General features: G+C 44.4%; 1 protein-coding gene across 1 annotated transcript in view; it reads left to right on the top strand.

Moving 5' to 3' along the window:
* Nucleotides 1-20,392, top strand: part of dvl3b (dishevelled segment polarity protein 3b) — a 126,482-nt gene that overhangs the window by 37,442 nt on the left and 68,648 nt on the right. Inside the window, exon 3 of the mRNA XM_078564361.1 lies at nucleotides 9,244-9,365. Coding sequence (XP_078420487.1) covers nucleotides 9,244-9,365 — 122 coding nt within the window. The remainder of the gene's footprint in view (nucleotides 1-9,243; nucleotides 9,366-20,392) is intronic.

Below are 20,392 nucleotides of genomic sequence, written 5' to 3'. Positions count from 1 at the left end.
TAAACTATAAGTAGGTTTGGTTTATTTGAAGATACAGTACAGGATGGCACAGCAGACAGATCTGCTTTATGGATTCAGCAACTATTACTCACAAGGACAGCACAGATGCAATTCCTACATAGACACTGCCAGTTGCTGGTCACATGCTGCCCTGCACCCTGGCTACTCGTTTATTTGCATATTCCCTTAAAGTGATATCACAACATTCCCCTTTTTTCTAAGATAACATTACGTAAATGAAAATACATGTGCAGTTAGGATGGTTGCGAAAACTATTTACACAAAAGATTGATCTCTGTTTAAGAGCAGAACTTTCTTCCTGCCGGGCAGGTGGGCCCGACCCAATCTCCGGCGGGCGGGGAGCTGATCCCCACTGGAAAAGCGGGCTCCGCCACCATTTTACGTGGGCGGGCCAATTAAGGCCTGCCCAATGTGACATCCGGTGGGAAGCCTTTTGCGCTCCCTATGCGGGTTGGGGGGATTCCCCAAAAGCGAGAGTGCGCTCTTTCCCGCATGCGCACGAAATAGCGCCCATCTCCCTGAGGTTAAATGCTGCCTCAGGGAGATCGCTGACACTCTTAAAAACGTTAAAATTAGAAAAAAAAAAAAAATCCCTAACATGTTCCCCTCATGTGACGAGATGGGACATGTTCATAAATTACAGTAAAACTTTATTAAACTTTTTAAAACCCTATATGAAACCTCATCCCGCCGGTGGATGAGGTTTTATGTTTTGTCTATTTGCCTCCGGGGCTCCTGGCCGACCCGCCAACCTTAAGGTTGGACGTGCAGGTCCTTTAATTGTATAATTGATCCTGTCAATGGTCTCAATTGGCCATTGACAGGTCGGCGGGCCCGCAGCTGATTTTGCTGCACCCCCGCCTTCCTGAAAATTTAAATGGGGCAGGATGATGTCGGGAGATCTGCCCAACGTCATCCCACGTCATTTTACGTGTCAGCGAGCGGGCCCCACCCCCTGCTTGCCGACGGCAAAATTCTGCCCTAAAAGAATGTGCAATGTGTGGGTGGCCTACTAATCCTGAATCTCGTGATGGTATTACCTTCCTCAGATCTAGACTTGTCACTGAGATGTTCTTGACTTGTAGGAGCGTTGGTATCCTGGGTATTATTGGAGTGTTGGTTATTTTCATGGCAGTCTTCCACAATTTCATTTTCCAAGTTCATCCTCGGATGTGTTTTAGATGCAGTTGGAGATCTGGGTGTTGTATGGTTGTACAATTCCCTTAGCTGGCTTCTGTTTCTCCCTAACGACACTCCATTTGGTGTTGTGACCTCGTAGGATCTCGGTTCACTGCACACTGTGGATTACTTCTGTGGGTGATCATGTTCCCTGGGTAGAATGTATGACCCCGAACCATCTGCCCTATTGAGAAGTTTCTCCTGTATTTTGAGAAATTGAACAGGTGATGGTTTGGCAAGGTTGTCCTAACCTGCCTTCCGAACATGATTTCCACTGGTGACTAATGCCATAACGTTGCGAACTATTCATTGGATCTGGGATAGTGTGGTGAGGCTGCCACATGGTTTGACCTTTTTGGCACACATATCCCTAAACCAGTGTACTGGAGCCCGTTGTCCAATATGATCTCTTCAGGCGCACCGAACAAACTGAATATTGTATTCATTGTGTCTACCGTGGATGCACTTGAGTTATCCTTCAGTTGTCTGAAGATTGGAAACTTGAAAAGTATCAATGACTGGGAGAAGGTCAACACCATGGATAGTGAAAAATCTGTTGTGATTTTAGACCAAGGGTACAATGGAATCCTGTGAGGGTGTAGAAGCTCTTTGTGTTGAGGTGGTTGGTGACTCTGGCATGCTTCGCACATCCTCACTACCTTCTCTAATGTTGTTGATCCCTAGCCAATACACAGTTTCTCTTACCAGGCACCTTGTTTGCTCTATGCCATCCAACTCGTTCTTAAGCTTCTCCTGCATGTGCACACTGCACTTTCTAGGAAGGTTGATCAACAGAATTACATTTTCTCAGAGATGCAGTACAGCATCACCTCCTGAAGTTTCCTATAGCATCAATGAGTGCAATATTCAGTTTGTTCAGTGTGCCTGAAGAGGTCATATTGGACAACGGGCTACAGTACATTGGTAGACTTTTTAGGGATATGTGTGCCAAAAGGGGCATAAACCATGTCTGGGTATATCTGCCATAGGTTTTAGACTGGCTTAATTCTTTGCCTCTTTTGCCGCAATTGATATGTTGGTGATCTTGTGTACAGTCACATTGTTGAGTTCCGTACATGCCCGTAACCCTGCTATTGCTGGTGTGCAGCTAAATACTTGAAGTTTCCATGGAGACTAGCCATAGCTGCATTTCAATGTCAGTGTACCTTTGCAATAAATGGGTGACCCATTGTACACAGTCGCTTTGGCTGTCGGAGGTTGTATCATTGACTTCCAACGACCTAGATACATATCTTTCAGGATTCTGACTGCTAAGATGTTCGCAGTCGCTCCCGTGTTGACTTTGGCTGTGAGTGTGTGTTTGCCACTTCTCATGATGCTGATAATAGCAAAAGCCTCAAACTGACTTATCCACACATTGCGTCACATTCATGATGTGGAAAGCCTGTTCACTTTCCAGTTGAAGATTTTTCCATTCTGAATCTCAACCCTGGTCTGTCTGGCCGCTAACCTTCTGTATGCGCTTGAGCTTGTGTGGGTCTCTGGCGCACTCACTGTTGTTGCTGCCAGTTTGCTGCACATGCTTTTTGTTTGATTGTATCTTACTGTAACCTCTGGTCGCACCTGCAGAACTAGATTTCCTACATAGGGCGATCCCAATGTCCTTTTACACCGCATACCGTGCAAAGATTTTGGAACACAAGATGGCTTCGTGGTGGGTGCAGTAAACTGCACTTCCCACACTGCGTGCTTGCTTTCTGTGTCCTGGCCACCGTCCCAATACTATATATATATATAATGCCAATACAATACCAATTAGCTGCGTCTAATGCTTGCAAGTGTTGTTGTCCAACTACAATGGCTTTGTATTCTCTGCCATCTTTTAGCAGTGCGACGATATCGTGACCTTCCTTTTTCTCCAAAAGGTCTTTTTTGAAACTTCAATTGGCGTAGCTACAACCATCAGCTCCATCATCCATTCAGTCAGCTCAGCTTCCAAGAAGTCACAGTTCTTGCCCTTATCGTGGCACCTGCTGATGAACTGATCGATTGATCCTTGTGGCTGCTGTCTGTGGGACATCAGCTCCCAACAGTGAACCCTGAACTTCACTTTTACACGAAGCTGATTCTCCAGCATGTCCTGTAGCGTAACAGGGTCCTTCTGATCCTTCTCATAAAGGCCCAAAGTGTTGATTCTCTTCAACCCTTCCTTTCCAAAGTAATTTTCGTCGCTAGGTTATCTGGTTCTGTGACGGATAAATCTTAAAAAAAAACATAGTCCTATCCTTTTTCTGAAAAGCTTAAATTCGGATAGGACATCTGTGGCCTTCCAACTCATGTTGAGGAATTTGGTGATCATCTTCCTGATGTTCCCTGTCTTTTACGGACACTCCCGATGAGGAAGGGATTTGTAATCTCTCTGCTCACCAGAGATTCACCAGTGCAGCTGCTGTGTTATCAAACTGTTTTATTCTCTTTCCTCTTTTGTTTTTGGCTGCAGTTCGGGTTTTTTCCATTTTGTGCATTTGCCTTTTGCATGGGAATGGCCCCCGAGGACATTGCAATGTCTCAGCAGATTTTCCTGCCTGATTCAAAACCGACCGCACAGCATACTCTGAAACAACTTGCTGCTCCCATTAATCTCCCATCTGGCTGATCCACAAACTCACTGTTCTGCAAAGCACTGTCTGTAGAGGGACTCTGCCTCCTGGGGTTTTGATGTACATACGTCCTCTGTATTGTACCAGACCTTGGCTCGATCTGCAGTCTTCAAATTCACATTGCTGCCATCATGTTGCGTTTCTATGTCTGCTTTGCACAAATTCACCAACCCCACACCAGGACTGGTAAACTATAAGTAGGTTCAGTTTGTTCGAAGATAACAGTACAGGATGGCTCAGCGGACGGATCTGTTTTATGGATTCAGCAACTATTGCTCCCAAGGAAAGCACAGCTGAAATTCCTGCTTTCGTACTACTAGCTGCCGGTCACATGCTGCTCTACACCCTGGTTACTTGCTCATTTGCATATTCCCTTGAAGTGAGATCACAACAGGTAGGATGGCTGGTGAGTAGAATGGCAGGGGGTGAGGTAGCTAGTGAGTAGGGTGGTAGGTGGCTAAGGTGGCAAATGGGGGGCAGATGGGTGTGGTTGGGAGGTGGGTGAGGTGAGTGAATGGTCGTCTGGTCAGGTTCAAGGGTAGTCCTGAAGTTAGGGAAGGTAGCTGGGCTGTTGTGGTGGGGTTGGATGGTGGGGGAGGCAAGGTCAGTGTGAGTGGTGATTGGTGGTGGGGAGGGTATCAGTTCTGTAGTTACCCAGGAGTTAGACTAGGATTTTTACGTCTAACATTTCTTGGGTAACTATTCAGGTTAGTCCCACGGAACTGTCCAAAGTCTCCAACTCTAACTCAGAGCTGGAGACATTTGTGGAGGGCTCTGGTGAGTAGGGGAATTGTCCATTGGAAATTTAAACTTCCCAGGCAATTCCCACAGAAGTTAGCATATCAGGACCTCTGCAGGGCCCTGACGCACATCATGGGTCGGACATCTGATCTCTGACAATACGAAAGCTGGAAGATCTGAGCCAAAATCTTCCAGAAACCTGTGCAATCATGTAGCATAATGGAACAAGATCATCTTTCTATTGGAAGGTAGTTCATGATGTATTTAAGACTGGTAACCTGGTACAGTTTGATAAATGCAGCTGAAAATGCATATACAGTTTCAACAAAATAAGCAATTTTAGTCAGTGATAAGTACTCCTTCAATTTAAAATTACTTTAAAAACTATTTTGAACCATTTACCAGTTTTGTTGGTGTACATTGATCAGTTTCTTAGTAATTTAAATATACCTTGATATAAAAACAGCTTTTACAATATACCGCTGAAGAAATTGAACGCCTATTTAAGAGCCTTTCCGAACTAGCGCAACATTGACCGGCAGGTGTGCCCAGTTTTGTGAATGGGGTTTGATCCTGGTGAACTGAATCTTGAACCAGTGTAAACAATTGTAGAAATTGGAAATTTACTGGTGACGGATGTAATTCACTTAGTTTAAAATTCCCAGTTTTTCTTTCAGCGCTGGTTCAGCCAATTCCACCTGGATTGCACTGCCATGTAATGAGTGGAAACCATGGAAACGGGACAGGACCCCCCCTCCTCCCCCGCCCCCGTATGTTTCTTTACCAAAAAACGACCTCTTCCTAGAGTTTCCAACCACAAATAAAAGCTGCTGATTATAAGCAGCAGCCACCAGACAGAAGGAAAAGACCAATCCTCAAATTTCTGGAAGAAAAGTAATCTTTTGAGTCACTGAGTCCTGGTGGTGTTCATGTAGCTATGAACTGTTGAGTTTATTTACCCAACCAGTAACAGCTACACCTTTATCCAGCCAATAAAGATGCTGAGCAAGAGATAGCCATTTTTGTTGCTGGGTTTTTGCACTGAGCATCAAGCCTCTTCCCAATTTTACTTAAACATTTCCAACGGAAACCTCAATATGGAGGGTTATGGACTGGGTGCAGGTCAATGGGACTAGCGGAATAATATTTCGGCACAGACTAGAAGGGCCGAATGGCCTGTTTTTCTGTGTTGTAGTGTTCTATGGTTCTATGAACAAGATTGCAACAAGACAACAGTTTATTATTCAGTCGGCAGCAGTGTGAATGAATAGAGACAGCAGCAACAACTTGCATTTATATAGCTCCTTTAATGCAGAAAACATCCCAGGCTTCTTCACAGAAGAGTAGTCAGACAAGTATTTGACCCCTGGATAAAGGCAGAGGCACAAAGGCTGAAGAGGTCAACAGATAATGAAGTTTAGGGAGGAAGTTCCAGAACTATTGGGGTCTCAATGGTTGAAGGCATGACTGTCAATTTACAGAACGAAGGAAGTGAAGGGTGAGTAAGGGGCCCGAGTTGGAGCAACACAGAGTTTTTGGAGGGTTACTGGGCTGGAGGGGCTTACAGAGTTGGGGTGGCCATGGAGGGAATTGAATGCGGTGGTGATCTTAAGTTTGAAGGGGTTGGTGGATTGGGAGCCAAATGTAGGTCACCTGCTGTAACATGTAACAGGCTGTAGGTGGGGAATGCAAAATATAAAATAAAAACTTATTAGTGAACTTTGTGCTCATTGACCTGGGAGTGTTAGTGTTGGGTAGTGCTCAGCCAAGTTCCTCTTTTTTGCCGCAATAGTGCTGGGTTCTCAGTGTCAGCCATAGCTTAGTAAAGCTGTCGCTGCTGTGGCCCAGTCATGAACATCTGCTCCAAACTCAGCAGAGTGCTTCTATTGCCCTAGTCTGAGGGTTTGCAGCATCCTCTGATAATCTGAGTGAGATTGCTAGATTAGTTAATTTGTTTTGTGTCTTCACACATGCTTTTTTCTCCTTTGGGGAATAGTGGGGAAATTTTGGAAGGATTAGGAGGCTGATTATCATCCTGTTGAATCACGTCATGAGCACTCACTCCTTCCATGACCACCAAGTTCTGGAGTGGGACTTGAACCCAGAGTTTCTGTTGCAGATGCAGGGACGTTGCTGACTGAGCTACAAGACCTTCACACTGGATTCCTAAAAAGAAAGGGAGATTTGCATTTATACAGTGTCTTTCACACCTCAGAACCCTAACGTGCTTTACAGCGAATGAAGTACTTTTGAAGTGCAGACACTGTTGTAGAATAAGCAGCGGCCAATGTGTGCACAGCAAGATCCCACAAACAGCATTGAGACAATGACCAGATAATTTGTTTAAATGATGTTGAGGGATAAATATTGGCCAGGACACCAGGAAGAACTCCCCTGATCCTCTTCAAAACAGTGCCATGACATCTATTACATCCAACTGAGGGAGCAGATGGGGCCTTGATTTAATGTCTCATCTGAAAGATGACCCTCAAGCTTGGTGCCATTTTCACCTCTTAACGTCAACAGATGTTAAAGATGTTTAATAAATCTCCCATCTCTGCCATCTAGAAGGACAGGGGTAGCAGGCAAGTGGTAACATCTGCAAGTCACACTCCATCCTGACTTGGTGCTATATTGGCCAATCCTTCATTGTCACTGGGTCAAAATCCTGGAAATCCCTATCTAACAACAGTGGAAATATTGTCACCACATGGACTGCAGTGGCTCAAGGAGGCTCCCACTGCTGGCTAACCCCTAACTTCTCAAGGACAACTAGGTGTGGGCAAATAATGTTGGCCTTGCCAGTGACACTCACATGCCCAGAATGAATGTTTTAAAAAATGCATGTAAATCATTTGTTTTAATCCCATGTGACACTGGGGGAGCAGGCGCTGAGAGAGAGTTTGCAGGTTGATACGAACTGTACAGTGGGGAGTCACAGAAGCAAAGGTTACAACCTTTTCACCTCTCAAGAGTTCACTTTGATTAGATTTGGGTGCAGTGTGAGAGAAGAAAGTGGGTCAGACAAACAGTGGTTGCAGTGTCCTGAACAGCTTGTTAATTATCCTCGGTCAATTTGGCCACTTTATGGATCTGGGCTGATGGGAGCTGTTTAAACAATCAGCAGAGGGTTAGCAGACTCCTGGCGTCGTGTCGCAGTTTCTTCAAGATGGTCAATTGCAGCTCACAACTGACTGTTCAAATCTGGAGCAATCAACGCTCTTACATTGCACTTTGCTCACAACTTTCATTTTAACTGAAAGGAGAGAACAAACAGTGACTTCACAGACCAGACAGGCTGTGAAGTGTGAGTTTGGATAGGCCGAATTGGGGAAAAAAATTCTCCTTTCTTTTTCATCCTAGAAGGGCACAGGTGATGAATTGAAAAATTCCAAGATTTTAAGAAGAGTTTCAAATGACGAGTATCCAAACCAAAGTAGAAGATGCTGGAATGAGCAAAGAGTAGGTTCGCATGAAGTCACGCCATCCATTCCCCTGTGAAACGTTGTCTTTTTCCTCAGATGATGCACTGTTTCTTTTGTTAAACTTTTATAAAACACTGGTTGGGCCCGAGTTGAAGTATTGCGGCCAATTCTGGGCATCACACTTTAGACAGGATGTCAAGACCTTGGAGGGGGTATTGAAGAGACTTATTGAAATGGTAGCAGGGATGAGGAACTTCAGTTATGTAGAGAGACTGGAGAAGCTGGGATTGTCCTTTGAGCGGAGAAGATTAAGGGAACATTTAATAGAAGTGTTCAAAATTATGATGGGATTTGATAGAGTAAATAGGGAGAAATTTTTCACTTTGAGTCGCTAACCAGGGGATACAGATTTAAGATAATTGACAAAAGAGATATTTTTTATGCACCAAGTGTTATGATTTGGAAGGACAGTAGACGCAGATTCAATAGTAACTTTCAAAAGAGAATTAGATGAATACTTAAAGGAGTGGTGCGACTAATTGGATAACTCGTTCAAAGAGTCAGCACAGAAATGATGGGTCAAATGGTCTCTTTCTGTGCTCTACCATCCTCCAGTTGATAATATTGCTCCTTTTCAATGAACATCTACTGAAAATTTCTTGTTGCTATTGACATATGCCTGCTGATTTACATTGGCTCCTGGCCCTGCATCGCCTCGAATTTAAAATTCTCATCATAATTTTCCAATCCCTTTATGGCCTCGCACACCACCATCTCTGGAACCTCCACTAGCCCTACCACCCTCTGAGATTTCTGCACTCCTTCAATTCTGATCTGTTGCGCGTCCCGAACTTTGATCTCTCCACCATCGGTAGCCGTGCCTCCAGCTGCATGAGCCCCAAACTCTGGAAATCCCTCCTTAAACCTTTTCACCATTCTACCCCTTTCTCCTCCTTTAAGACACTAGTCGTCTGTCCTAACGTCACCTTAAGCAGGTCCTTGTAAAACTTTGTTTGAGGAGGTTCCTGGGAAGTACTTTGGGATGTTTTATTACACTGAAGGTGCCATATAAATATACCTCTTTGTTTGCTTCCTTTCCTCCTGAATGCAGCTCCGTGCCCAACTTCTCTTGGTGAAGCACCTTGGCATGGTCCACAGAGTTAAAAGAATTGCATTAAAGTGCAGGTTGCTGCTGTTTTAATGTTGGAAGCTGCTCTGCTGATTGGTTTAATGCCAGTTGTGTTCCTCTGTTACAGCTGGTGTCTGCGGAGGGTTCCCACTCAGATACTGGATCCACGTGTGCGGACAGCCAGTCGGATTTGCCTCCTCCCATTGAGCGGACAGGGGGGATCGGAGACTCGCGGCCACCCTCCTTCCAGTAAGTATACCAGGCAATTTAGAACCAGGACTCGCGCGCTACTTGAACCTTCCTTCAGAATTTGACCCATGTGTTGGCCGTTGGTGGAGTTGAATCCCTGTTTGGTGGTGTGGTGGGCAAGGCCGCTCTCTGTGGGTCCCTGGGGTGGTGGGTTAGAAGTGCCTTGGGATGTTTTATTAGTGGATTAGAATTATTGAACCTTGAACACAGGAGGAGGCAATTTGGTCCAATTTGTCCCTATAAACTTTTCCAAGCTCTCCACATGATGGAAGCCCCTCATTCCTGGTATCATCATGATAAACCCCCCATGTTTGTTCTCCATGGCCTTGGCATCCTTTAAAGTATAGTGCCCAGAAATGTACACAATATTCCAGCTGAGGCCTAACCAGAGATTTGTTAAGGTTTAACATGACTTTTTGTTTTTTGTATTCAATTCCCCTGTTTACAAAGCTAGGTATTCCGTACGATTTTAAAAAATCTTTCACAGGATGAGAATGTTGCTGGCAAGGCTGGCATTTGTTGCCCATGCCTTATTGCCCATCAGAAGGTGGTAGTGAGCCTTAACCACCTTGCCAACTTGGCCTGCCCACCTTCAACAATTTGTGAACTCGCACCCCAAGACCCCTCTGCTTGTGCAACACCATCACTTTATTCCCATTTTGTCCTCTATTGTTTCTCCCAAAATGCATCACTTCACACTTATCTGCATTAATTTACATCTGCCATGGGTCTGCCCATTTCTCCAGCCTGTCTTTGCTCTCTTGAAGCCTGCAACTGTTATGCTCACTATTTAATACGTTGCCACGTTTTGTATCATCCACAAACTTTCTAACTGCACTTACTTTGTAACTGTATATTCAGGTCATTTATATAGAACAGGGAGGGCAATGGTCCTAAGACCAAGCCCTGAGGGACCCCGCTGCATACTTCTCTCCTCTCCAGCCAGAAAAACATCCGTTCACCACTATCCTCTGCCATCTGTCTATTAACCAATTACATACCCAAGTTACCACCAGCCTTTAAACCATGTGCTTCTATTTTCCTATTAAGTCTATTATTGGTACTTTATTAAATGCCTTTTGAAAGTCCATATGTACAACATCCATTGCACTACCTTCATCAACCCTCTCCATTAGTTCATCAAAGAATTCAGTCAATTAGCCAGACACAGGTTTCCTTTAATATGTCTATGCCTGCTGTCTCTCACTGGCTTGTCCAAGTGAGAATTAATTTTGTCCTTGACAATAGTCTCTCGTAATTTTCACACCATTGACATTAGGTTGACTGGCCTGTAGTTACCATATTTCCCCCTTTTTTTGAAACAGGGATTCAGAAAATCATAATACAATCAGGCAAAGTCAGCATGGTATTGTGAAAGGGAAATTGTGTTTGACAAAGTTATTAGTGTTCTTTGTGGATGTAACAAGCAGGGTGGATAAAGGGGAAACAGTAGATATAGTGTATTTGAATTTCTAAAAGGCTTTCGATAAGGTACCACATAAAGGGTTACTGCAGACATTAAGAGCTCATGGTGTTGGGAGTGATATGTTAGCATGGATAGAGGATTGACTAGCTAACAGGAAACAAAGAGTCTGGATAAATAGGTCATTTTCAGATTGGCAAACGTTGCCAGTAGTCTGCCATAGGGATCTGTGCTGGGGCCTTAACAATTTACAATCTGTATTAATGATTTGGATGAAGGGACAGACTGTTTTGTAGCCAAATTCGCTGATGTTACAAAGATAGATAAGAAAGCAAGTCATGAGGACGATATGTAGAGTCTGCAAAAGAATATAGATAGTTTAAGTGAGTGGGCAAGAAATTGGCAGCTGGAGTATCAAGTGGTAAAATGTGAGGTTGTCCACTTTGGCAGGAAGAATAGAAGAGCAGAATATTATTTAAATGGGAGAGAAACTGCAGAATTCTGTGGTACAGAGGGATCTGGGTACCCTTGTACATGAATCTCAAAAAGTTACCATGCAGGCACAGCAAGTAATTGGGAAGGCAATGGAATTTGGTCTTAATTGCAAGTGGGATGGAGTATAAAAGTAGAGAAGTCTGCTGCAACTGTACAGGGAATTGCTGAGACTACAGCTGGAGAACTGTGTGCAGTTTTGGTCTCCTTACTTGAGGAAGGATATGCTTTCATTCGGAGAGCTGGTGCAGACACAATGAGTCGAATAGCCTCCTTCTGCACCGTAATGTGATTGCATTGGAAGCAGTTCACTAGGTTGATTCCTGGGGTTAAGGGGTTGTTATGTTATGACTGGGATCGGAGGAGTGCGCGAATTATCAGGTCCCACTACTCCGTAGGCCATATCATTAATTTAAATATTTAATTTTCTCACCAAAATGGCCAATTGTGTACCTATACCTCTAGTACCCAGAAAAAAAGAGACTCTGACCAGGCTTCTTTCAAAAACTCCGAATTATTAATTTATTTTAAAACAAATCTTCTTTTAACAAGTTGCAAGTTCTGGTTAACATACAGTTGTAATTGGGAAGTATAACTATCTATCTCTTCCTAAAGAATTCCCCCCAACGCATCCACACACAAACAAAGGACAGATAGAATGTCTCTGCAGAGATGGGCTTTGAAGGATGGGCATTATGAAATAAAGGATAAAGTCCACGGGGTCTCGACGCTGTTGACCTAGAGTTCTCTCGTGCAGATGGGCCGCTGGTCCCTGTAGATGCCTGGAAGTTCTCACTAACTGGTCCTGCTTTGCAGGTCCAAATGCAGACTGGTCTGGCTACAGGTTAATAGCTATATGCAATTTTAGGCAAGGTAGAGAGAGGGAGCCAGTCAAGGTAGCCTTCCTTCCTCAGCTTGTTCTCCAAAAAGACTGACTTCAAAACAAGCAGGTTCACAACTTAAGTTTTTTGTCCCCTCTCTCCCATGTGATTGCCTTTTTGTCTCCTAGCCTTTCATTAATTAAAGTTTTTTGCAGTTAAACACAAACAACTCCTTCTCAAGTACCATATAGGTCAGACGATTTTTTGGAAGAAGCCTGCTTGTGGACAGTTCTAAGGTGAACTTATGAACTTGATTAAAAAAATCCCAGGGTAGTATCCAAATATCCAGATCATGCCAAATTCTCCCATTTTGTAAAAGAAAATTTCAGCCTTGAAAGATACGATTCTAACAGTTTTATAAAGAAAGGTTGGGCCTATATTCATTGGAGTTCAGAAGAAAGAGAGGCGACCATATTGGAACATATAAGATCCTGAGGGGACCTGACAGGGTAGATGCTTAGAGGATGTTTCCCCTCGTGGGAGAATCTAGAACTTGGGCACAGTTTCAAATTAAGGGGCCTCTCAGTTAAGACTGAGATGAAGAGGAATATTTTTCCCTTAGAGGGTTGTTGTGAAATTCTCTTCCCCAAAGAGCATTAGAGGCTGGGTCATTGAGTATATTCAGTGCTGAGTTAGACAGATTTTTGATTGACAAGAGAGTCAAGGGTTATGGGTGGCAGCCAGGAAAGTGGAGTTAAGGCTACAATCAGATCACCCACGGTCCTATTGAATGGTGGAATGGACCAAATAGCCTGTTGCTGCCCCTATTTCTTATGATCTTATGGCTGTAACAGTTACAATACTTTATTCTGCTGACATCACTCCCCAATCAACAAGGATTGAAAGATTGTGGTCGGAGTTTCTGCTATCTCCAACTTCACTTTCCCTTTTTGACCTCGGATGCATCCCATCCGGACCTGCTGACTTGTTAACTTTGAGCGATGCCAACTTATTTAGCACCTCCTTCGCACCTACTTTTACTCTGACCAATACCTCTACTCCTCTCTCCTCTATTGTGACATTCATTCCATCCTCTTCTTTTATGAGGGCAGATGCAAAGTAGCCATTCAGCCCCTCAGTCTTGTCAGTGCTTCGTTATGACGCGGCAGATGATGTGTGCCAGGCGGATCAAATCCACGAGGGAAACTTGCTACCACAACGGTTTTGTACTTTGTATTTATTTCAAGATGTGTGTCCTGAATTCAGAAGTGATAAGTCCACCAAGACTTGTAGAGATTTGTTTTTAAAAACTAAATTAAAATATTTATTAACAAAAGAGAAGATTTCAAGCACATACATAGAACTACAAATTACTACTATAATAACTCCTAAAATCCTAAATTAACCTGGCTCCCAGTTACAACCCCTTTAAGGCAACAGTCCAAAAATAGATTTTAGATTTTAAACAGATCCAGCAAATTAACGCAATACCCTGGACAGTGGAATTCAAAATGGTTCTCTCCAGCTTTGGTTTCTGCAGACAGTAGGTTTATGCACAAATACTGGAGGCTTCACACACTTCTGTTAGACGTTACAATGCCTTCCCTTGACACATAACCTCGTTCTGCTTTATATATGTTTCTCCCTTTCTTAATATATAAATTCTATTGTTTCCATATGTCTTTGGAACTTTACCTTTCTCATAATATAAATCTTTTCATGTTGCCACTATATATTGTCAATAACCTTTGAGAAAAATAAAAACATTCCTTATCTTGCTTGTCTGGCAATATGTAAACAGACTGAGATCCCTTTGAAAACCAAATCCTCCTTCATCTATCTAAAAATGTAAATTCACTTTACACGCTAAGACCCCAACCATGTTTACTTCTACACCTTACTCCTTTTGATAACTTCAACTTGCAGTCTGCTTGGCTACAAAATGTAATTAAATCACACACACAGGAAAAAACAACCCTCATAAACCCACTTGACAATAAACCAGAAAACGGTTATGAAAATGATTATACTTTCGTAACAGCCTCCATATGAAGGTTTCCTTTTTGATTACTAATCAACTCCAACATTCCTTTAACTATTACTCTTGATTTATTGTGGGATGTACAACATGGCTTGGCTTTTTTTTTGGTGAATCAGTTCATATCTGTGGATTCAGAATTTAGTTAAAAATATCATTGAGATGCACAGAGTGAAACAATCTCAATGACAGAGATAAGTGACTGCAGCCTCAGGAACGTGCACACACTGTGAGATGCAGATTCTAACGCCCATACACAGAATAAATCACTGTTACTGCGCACGCATATATCTCCCTACCCCTTCCCTCCCTCCATCTCAATTTGTGACTCATTACCAACTGACATCAGTATATGAATTCAGTTTTACACGCCCTGGAGTAACACCACAGCCATGGGCATCAAGAAGCTGGAACACGGATGTAACCTAGGCACACACAAACCGTGCAGTCACTCATACCCACTGTGAGACTCTGGTGTTAGAACATATGTGATCTCCATAGTTCCTCTCTTACACTGCCCCACCACCCGCCCAGCACTCCCACACCCCCCTACTCCTCCTCTCAGGTGGCTTAGACTATAGCTGGGGTTCAGCAAGTTCACCTTCCAATACTGCTCTGAAGTTGCCCGTTTGTGACCCTGGCTGTTGAACTGTGGAGGGCATCACACACAAACTCAATCCTGTCCTCACCTGACATTCACACACAAGGTATGGTGGCATGCAACTGGACTAGTAACCTGGAGACCTAGACTAATAATACACAGAATGTGGATTGTTAAATTCCACTGTTCCAGTTTGAGAATTTAAATTCAGTTTTTAAAAAATTTGGAAATCTGACCGGGTTGCAGTAAAAGTGACTTTGAAGCTTTGTCATTATAAAACCCAATCCTGTGGCTTCTTAAGCAAATAGGAACAGAAGGAGGCAGTTCAGCCCCTCGAGTCTGTTCCACCATTCAGTAAGATCATCGATAGTCTGTGACCTAATTCCAAATACCTAATTTGCCCCATATCCCTTAATCGAAGTCCATCAATTTAAATTAACATAGCTGAGCCAGCACCAATTGCCGTTTGTGGAAGACAGTTCCAAACTCCTACCGCCCTGTGTGTGTCTGGAAGTGTTTCTTAATTTCACTCCTGAAAGGTCTGGCTCTCATCTTTAGACTCTGCCTCCACCACTCCTAGACTCCCCAACCAGCGGAAATGGTTTCTGTCTACTCCTCTGTTCCCCTTAATATCTTGAAAACTTTGATTAAATCACTCCTTAACCTTCTAAATTCCAGGGAATGCAACCCCGGTTTGTGTGATCTCTTCTCATAATTTAACCCTTGGAGTTCAGGTATCGTTTTGGGAAATTTGTGCTGCACTCTTTCCAAGCCCAGTATAACCTTCCAAAGTCGTGGTGTCTGATAACACTCCCCTCATGCACCTTGGGACGTTTTACCATGTTGAAAACACTGTAGAAATGCAGGTTGTTGGTTATTCAGCGCGTGCTCGTTGACTGTATAACTAATTAGTCCTGAGAGCTGGGGAGCAACACACTCCCCTGTCCTGTTACAGCTGACATTGGGTGGAGGAAAATTCAATGGCCAAATGGTAATTACAGGGTTAACCCTGCCGAGTGGCTGGGGGTTTGGAGAGTTATTATTTATCCACCAGGCAACAGGACATCATTTGTCTTCGCGGGAAGATTTGATTGGCGATCTGATCGAGGTGTCTAAAGTGTTGAAAGGATTCGGCAGGATAGATCCAACAAAACTCTTTCCTTTGGTGAAGGAATCAAAAACATGGGAGCACAGTCCCAAAGATCGGAGCTAGGCTGTTCAGGAGTGAAATCAGAAAACACTTCTTTACAAAACAGGGAACGGAAATCTGGAACTCTCTCCCCACAAAAGGCTGTGGATTCTGAGGGTCGTTTGGAGCTTTAATGGCTATGCTGGCTGTGTATTTTTTTGGGGGTAAAGGCACTAGAACTTATGGAGCAAAGGTAGATAAATGGAGCTGAGGTGTAGACCGGCTGTGATCCCTTTGAATGGCGGAGCAGACTTGAGAGGCTGAATGGCTTCCTGCTTTTCCGCTGGGTTAGGGGCAGTGATTGGACTGACATCGGGCAGCAGAGCATTGCAATGCAATAAAACTGGGGCCAATCGCGTCAGACACATCCTGGTGGTGTTCTCAAGGTTTCACTCTCTGTGTGCAATCGATGATGCTGTCGCCTTTTCAAAAAAAAAACGGTGTAACTTTTACAAGGGAATTGGATAAATACTTGAAGGGGAATAAATGACGGCTATGGGAAGACAGCAGAGCTAAAGAAAGCGGAACTAATTAGGTATCTCTTTCAAAGAGCCAGCATGGGCATGATGGGCTGCATGCCCTCCTTCTGGTGTGGCCTGTGACCTGTGGGCTTCCTCAAGATCTGACGTTGTGATGCCCAGTGTGATGTAAGTCTGCTACCACCCGCCAGATTCCCCCCCCCCCCGGCCCCCAGCTTGTGGGGTGATGATACCAGGCGATGGTGGGGCGGAACCCCCTTATTTCATAAGAGAAAGGTCAGCGAGCCCACGCCTGCCCCTTTGTGACTCTGCACCGTGGATTCCGCAACTAGCTTCCTTCAGGCCAGAACTAATGGCTGAATAATTAGTTCCAAGAAAAAATGCAGTGCAAAGAATTGGAAATGCATCCTTTAGCTCTTGTTTTTTGTGTTGCTACGGTAACTTCCACCCTCCCCTGCCCTCCCCTCCCCCTGCCACCATTGCCTCTGCTGTGTTTGTGGACTGGGCTCTAGGAATTTGTTGCTCTGCTTGCTGGCCATTTATCCCAGTCATTATCGGATTAGAGAGAATGCGGCCCTGCTGCAGATGATGCATTGTGCCTGAGTTCCAAACCCGACATTTATCTTATTATGTTACTGATGGAACTGGCTCATTTCACTGCTGGGGGATGGTGAGTTTGTAATTAAACAAACAGCTCCTGCGTCAGGGACAAAACATCAGAACGTAAGATATAGGAGCTGGAGTAGGCCATACAGCTCTTCAACCCTATTCCACCATTCAGTACAATTATGGTTGATTTTTACATCAACATCCATTGTCCTGACCTATCCCCATGTATCCCAGTTTCCTTACATGTTCAAACATCTATCGATCTCAGACTGGGGTATATTCAAAACTTTTTTATGCAGCAAGTGATTAGGATTTGGAATGCAATACCTGCGAGGCAGATTCAATCAGGGTCAGTTCAGGCTTTTAAAAGGGAATTGGATCATTATCTGAAGATTAAAAATTTGGAGGGGTGCAGGGAAAAGGCAGGGGAGTGGCACCAGGTGAAATTCTCTTCAAGAAGGCCAGCACACACAAAAAGGGCTGAAAGGCCTCTTTATGTGCTCTGAGCATTTTATGATTCTATAACACCTGACCACTCACGACCCTCTGGGTTAGATAATTCCAAAGGATCACAATCCTCTGTGAGGGAGAACATTTCTCCTCGTCTCAGTCCTAAATGGCAGACCTCTTATCTTGAGACTAAGCCTCCTGGTTCATGAAGGGTTGCTGCTCCCATGTGCTGACCTATGGAAGCTGACAGAACCTATGTCTCTGTGGATCACAGGATGAGGACGGGTTGGGTTTGGTTCCAGTGGTACAAACGGCCAAATAGCCTGGTGGTTATGTCGACCCTGTCTCATCAAATACTCTCAGGGAAAGTACTACATCTGTTTCTTATTCACTGACGAGGTGTGGGCATCGCTGACAAGGCCAGCATTTATTGCCCATCCCTAATTGCCCTTGAGAAGATGATGGTGAGCTGCCTTCTTGGACTGCTGCGGTCCATGTGGTGTAGGCACACACACACTGCTGTTAGGGAGTTCCAGGATTTTGACCCAGCCACAGTGAAGGAACGACGATATATTCCCAAGTCAGGATGGTGAGTGACCTGGAGGGGAACTTACAGGTGGTGGTGTTCCCATGAGTCTGTTGTCCTTGTCCTAGAGGTCGCAGGTTTGGAAGATGCTGTTGAAGGAGCCTTGCTGCAGTGCATCTTGTAGATGGTACATGCTGCTGCCAGTGTGCCACTGGTGGAAGGAGTGGATGTTTAAGGCGGTGGATGGGGTGCTGATCAAGCGGGCTGCTTTGTCCTGGATGGTGTTAAGCTTCTTGAGTGTTGTTGGAACTGCATTCACCCAGGCAATTGGAGAGTATTCCATCATACTCCTGCCTCTTGCCTTGTAGATAGTGGACAGGCTTTGGGGAGTCACGAAATGAGTTAGTCACTGCAGAATTCCTAGTCTGTGACCTGCTCTTGTAGCCACACTATTACTCTGCCTGGTCCAGTTAAGCTTTGGTCAATGATGACCCCAGAATGTTGATGGTGGGAGATTCAATGATGGTAATCCTGTTGAAAGTCATGGGGGGATGTTTAGACTCTCTCTAGCTGGGAATGATTATTATATGGTACTTGTGTGGCACAAATGTTACTTGCCACTCATCAGTCCAAGCCTGAATATCGTCCAGGTCTTGCTGCATGCGGCCATGGACTGCTTCAGTATCGGAGAAGTGGTGAATGAAACTGAAAACTGTACAATCATTAGCAGACATCCCCACTTCTGACCTAATGATGGAGGGAAGGCCATTGATGATGCAGCTCAAGGTGGTTAGACTTAGCACAGTGCACTGGGGAATTCCTGCAGCGATATCCCTGGGGTGAGATGATTGACCTCCAACAATGGCAACCATCTTTCTTTGTGCTAGGTATGACTCCAACCCAGTGGAAAGATTTCCCCCTGATTCCCATTGACTCCAATTTTGCTCGGGTTCCTTGATGCCACACTCTGTCAAATGCTGCCTTGATGTCAAGGGCAGTCACTCTCTCCTCACCTCTGGAGTTCAGCTCTTTTGTCCATGTTTGGACCAAGGCTGTAATGAGGTCAGGAGCTGAGTGCTCCTGGCAGAACCCAGAATGTGGATAACCAGCCAGGGCTACCTAGGAATAGTCGAGTCTGGAGGTGATGAAGGCATGAATGAGGGTTTCAGCAGCAGAAGAGTTGAGACAGGGACAAAGGCAGGTGATGTTATGGAAGTGGAAACAGGCGGTTTTAGTAATGGCATGAATATGAGGTTATAAACAATTTGATAATTTAGAGACAGTGGAGGAGTTGAGAGAGGTGGTGGTGAGGTGGAGCTGGGTGTCATCAGTGCACATGTGAAAACTAACACTGTTTTTGGATGATGTCGTTGAGGGGAAACATGCAGGTGAGAAATAGGAGGGGGCCAAGGATGACACCAGAGCTAATGGTATGGGAGCAGGAAGAGAAGCCATTGCAAGTGATTCTCTGGCTGCGATTAGATAAAGGATACTGGAGCCAGGCGAGAGCAATCCAACCCAGCTTGATGACATTGGAGAGGCCTTGGAGGGGGATGGTGTGGTGTACCATGTTAAAGGCTGCAGACAAGTTGAAAAGAATGAGAAGGGCAAGTTTACCTTTGTTATGGATACAAAGGATGTTGTACGTGACTTTGATAAAATACAGAGTAAAGTTCCCTCTATACTACCCATCAAATAATCCCAGGGCAGATAAAGCACAAGTTAGATTCAGATCAATGCTTCCTCGACATTGTCCCATCAAACCACTTCCAGGGCAGCTATGGCACAGATTAGATAAAGAGTAAAGCTCCCTCTGCACTGTTGTGCAAATTTTTGTTTTGACAGATATGGCAATGTTTCCTGAAATGCTGGCTGCACCCACCAGGGGGCAGTGAGCCAACACAGTTAAAGAGCAAATAAACTCTGGAAAATGGTTACCAGGCCTGTAGGTTTGTGGCTTTTGTTGAAACCAGTCAGGGTTCGTTTTTCAGACAGGCGTTCCTACACTTTCAGTGGTCGCTTCAAAGTCAGTACAGGTCTTGTGTAAGTGTTTGGAAGTGAGAATACCCGATTTCCTTTACCTTTTAAAAATGCTTCCTGGTTTTGCTCCTGAATAGCCTAGTTCTAATTGAATGGGTTCCTGTCCCTGGCAGTTTCCAGTTTGCTTCTTCACCAGACTTCGGCTTAACTGGCTAATGCCTTTACTGACTTTGTGGCCTGAGCTGGAGCGGTGGTGAGGTTATTTGACTCGGGAGGGGGAAAAGGCTTGGGTGCAATTTCCTGGTAGTCAGGTGACCTCTTACCCCTGTTCTTATGTAATGTTCTGTGTGAACGCCAGGTGAGGGCAGGATCTGGTTTGGATGTGATACTCCCATGGTTGCAAATGACCTTTGCTCCCT

This window comes from Cetorhinus maximus, chromosome 19 (assembly GCF_964194155.1).
Source record: "Cetorhinus maximus chromosome 19, sCetMax3.hap1.1, whole genome shotgun sequence".
In the NCBI taxonomy this organism is placed as follows: domain Eukaryota; kingdom Metazoa; phylum Chordata; class Chondrichthyes; order Lamniformes; family Cetorhinidae; genus Cetorhinus; species Cetorhinus maximus.
This window is presented reverse-complemented; position numbering and strand designations above follow the sequence as displayed.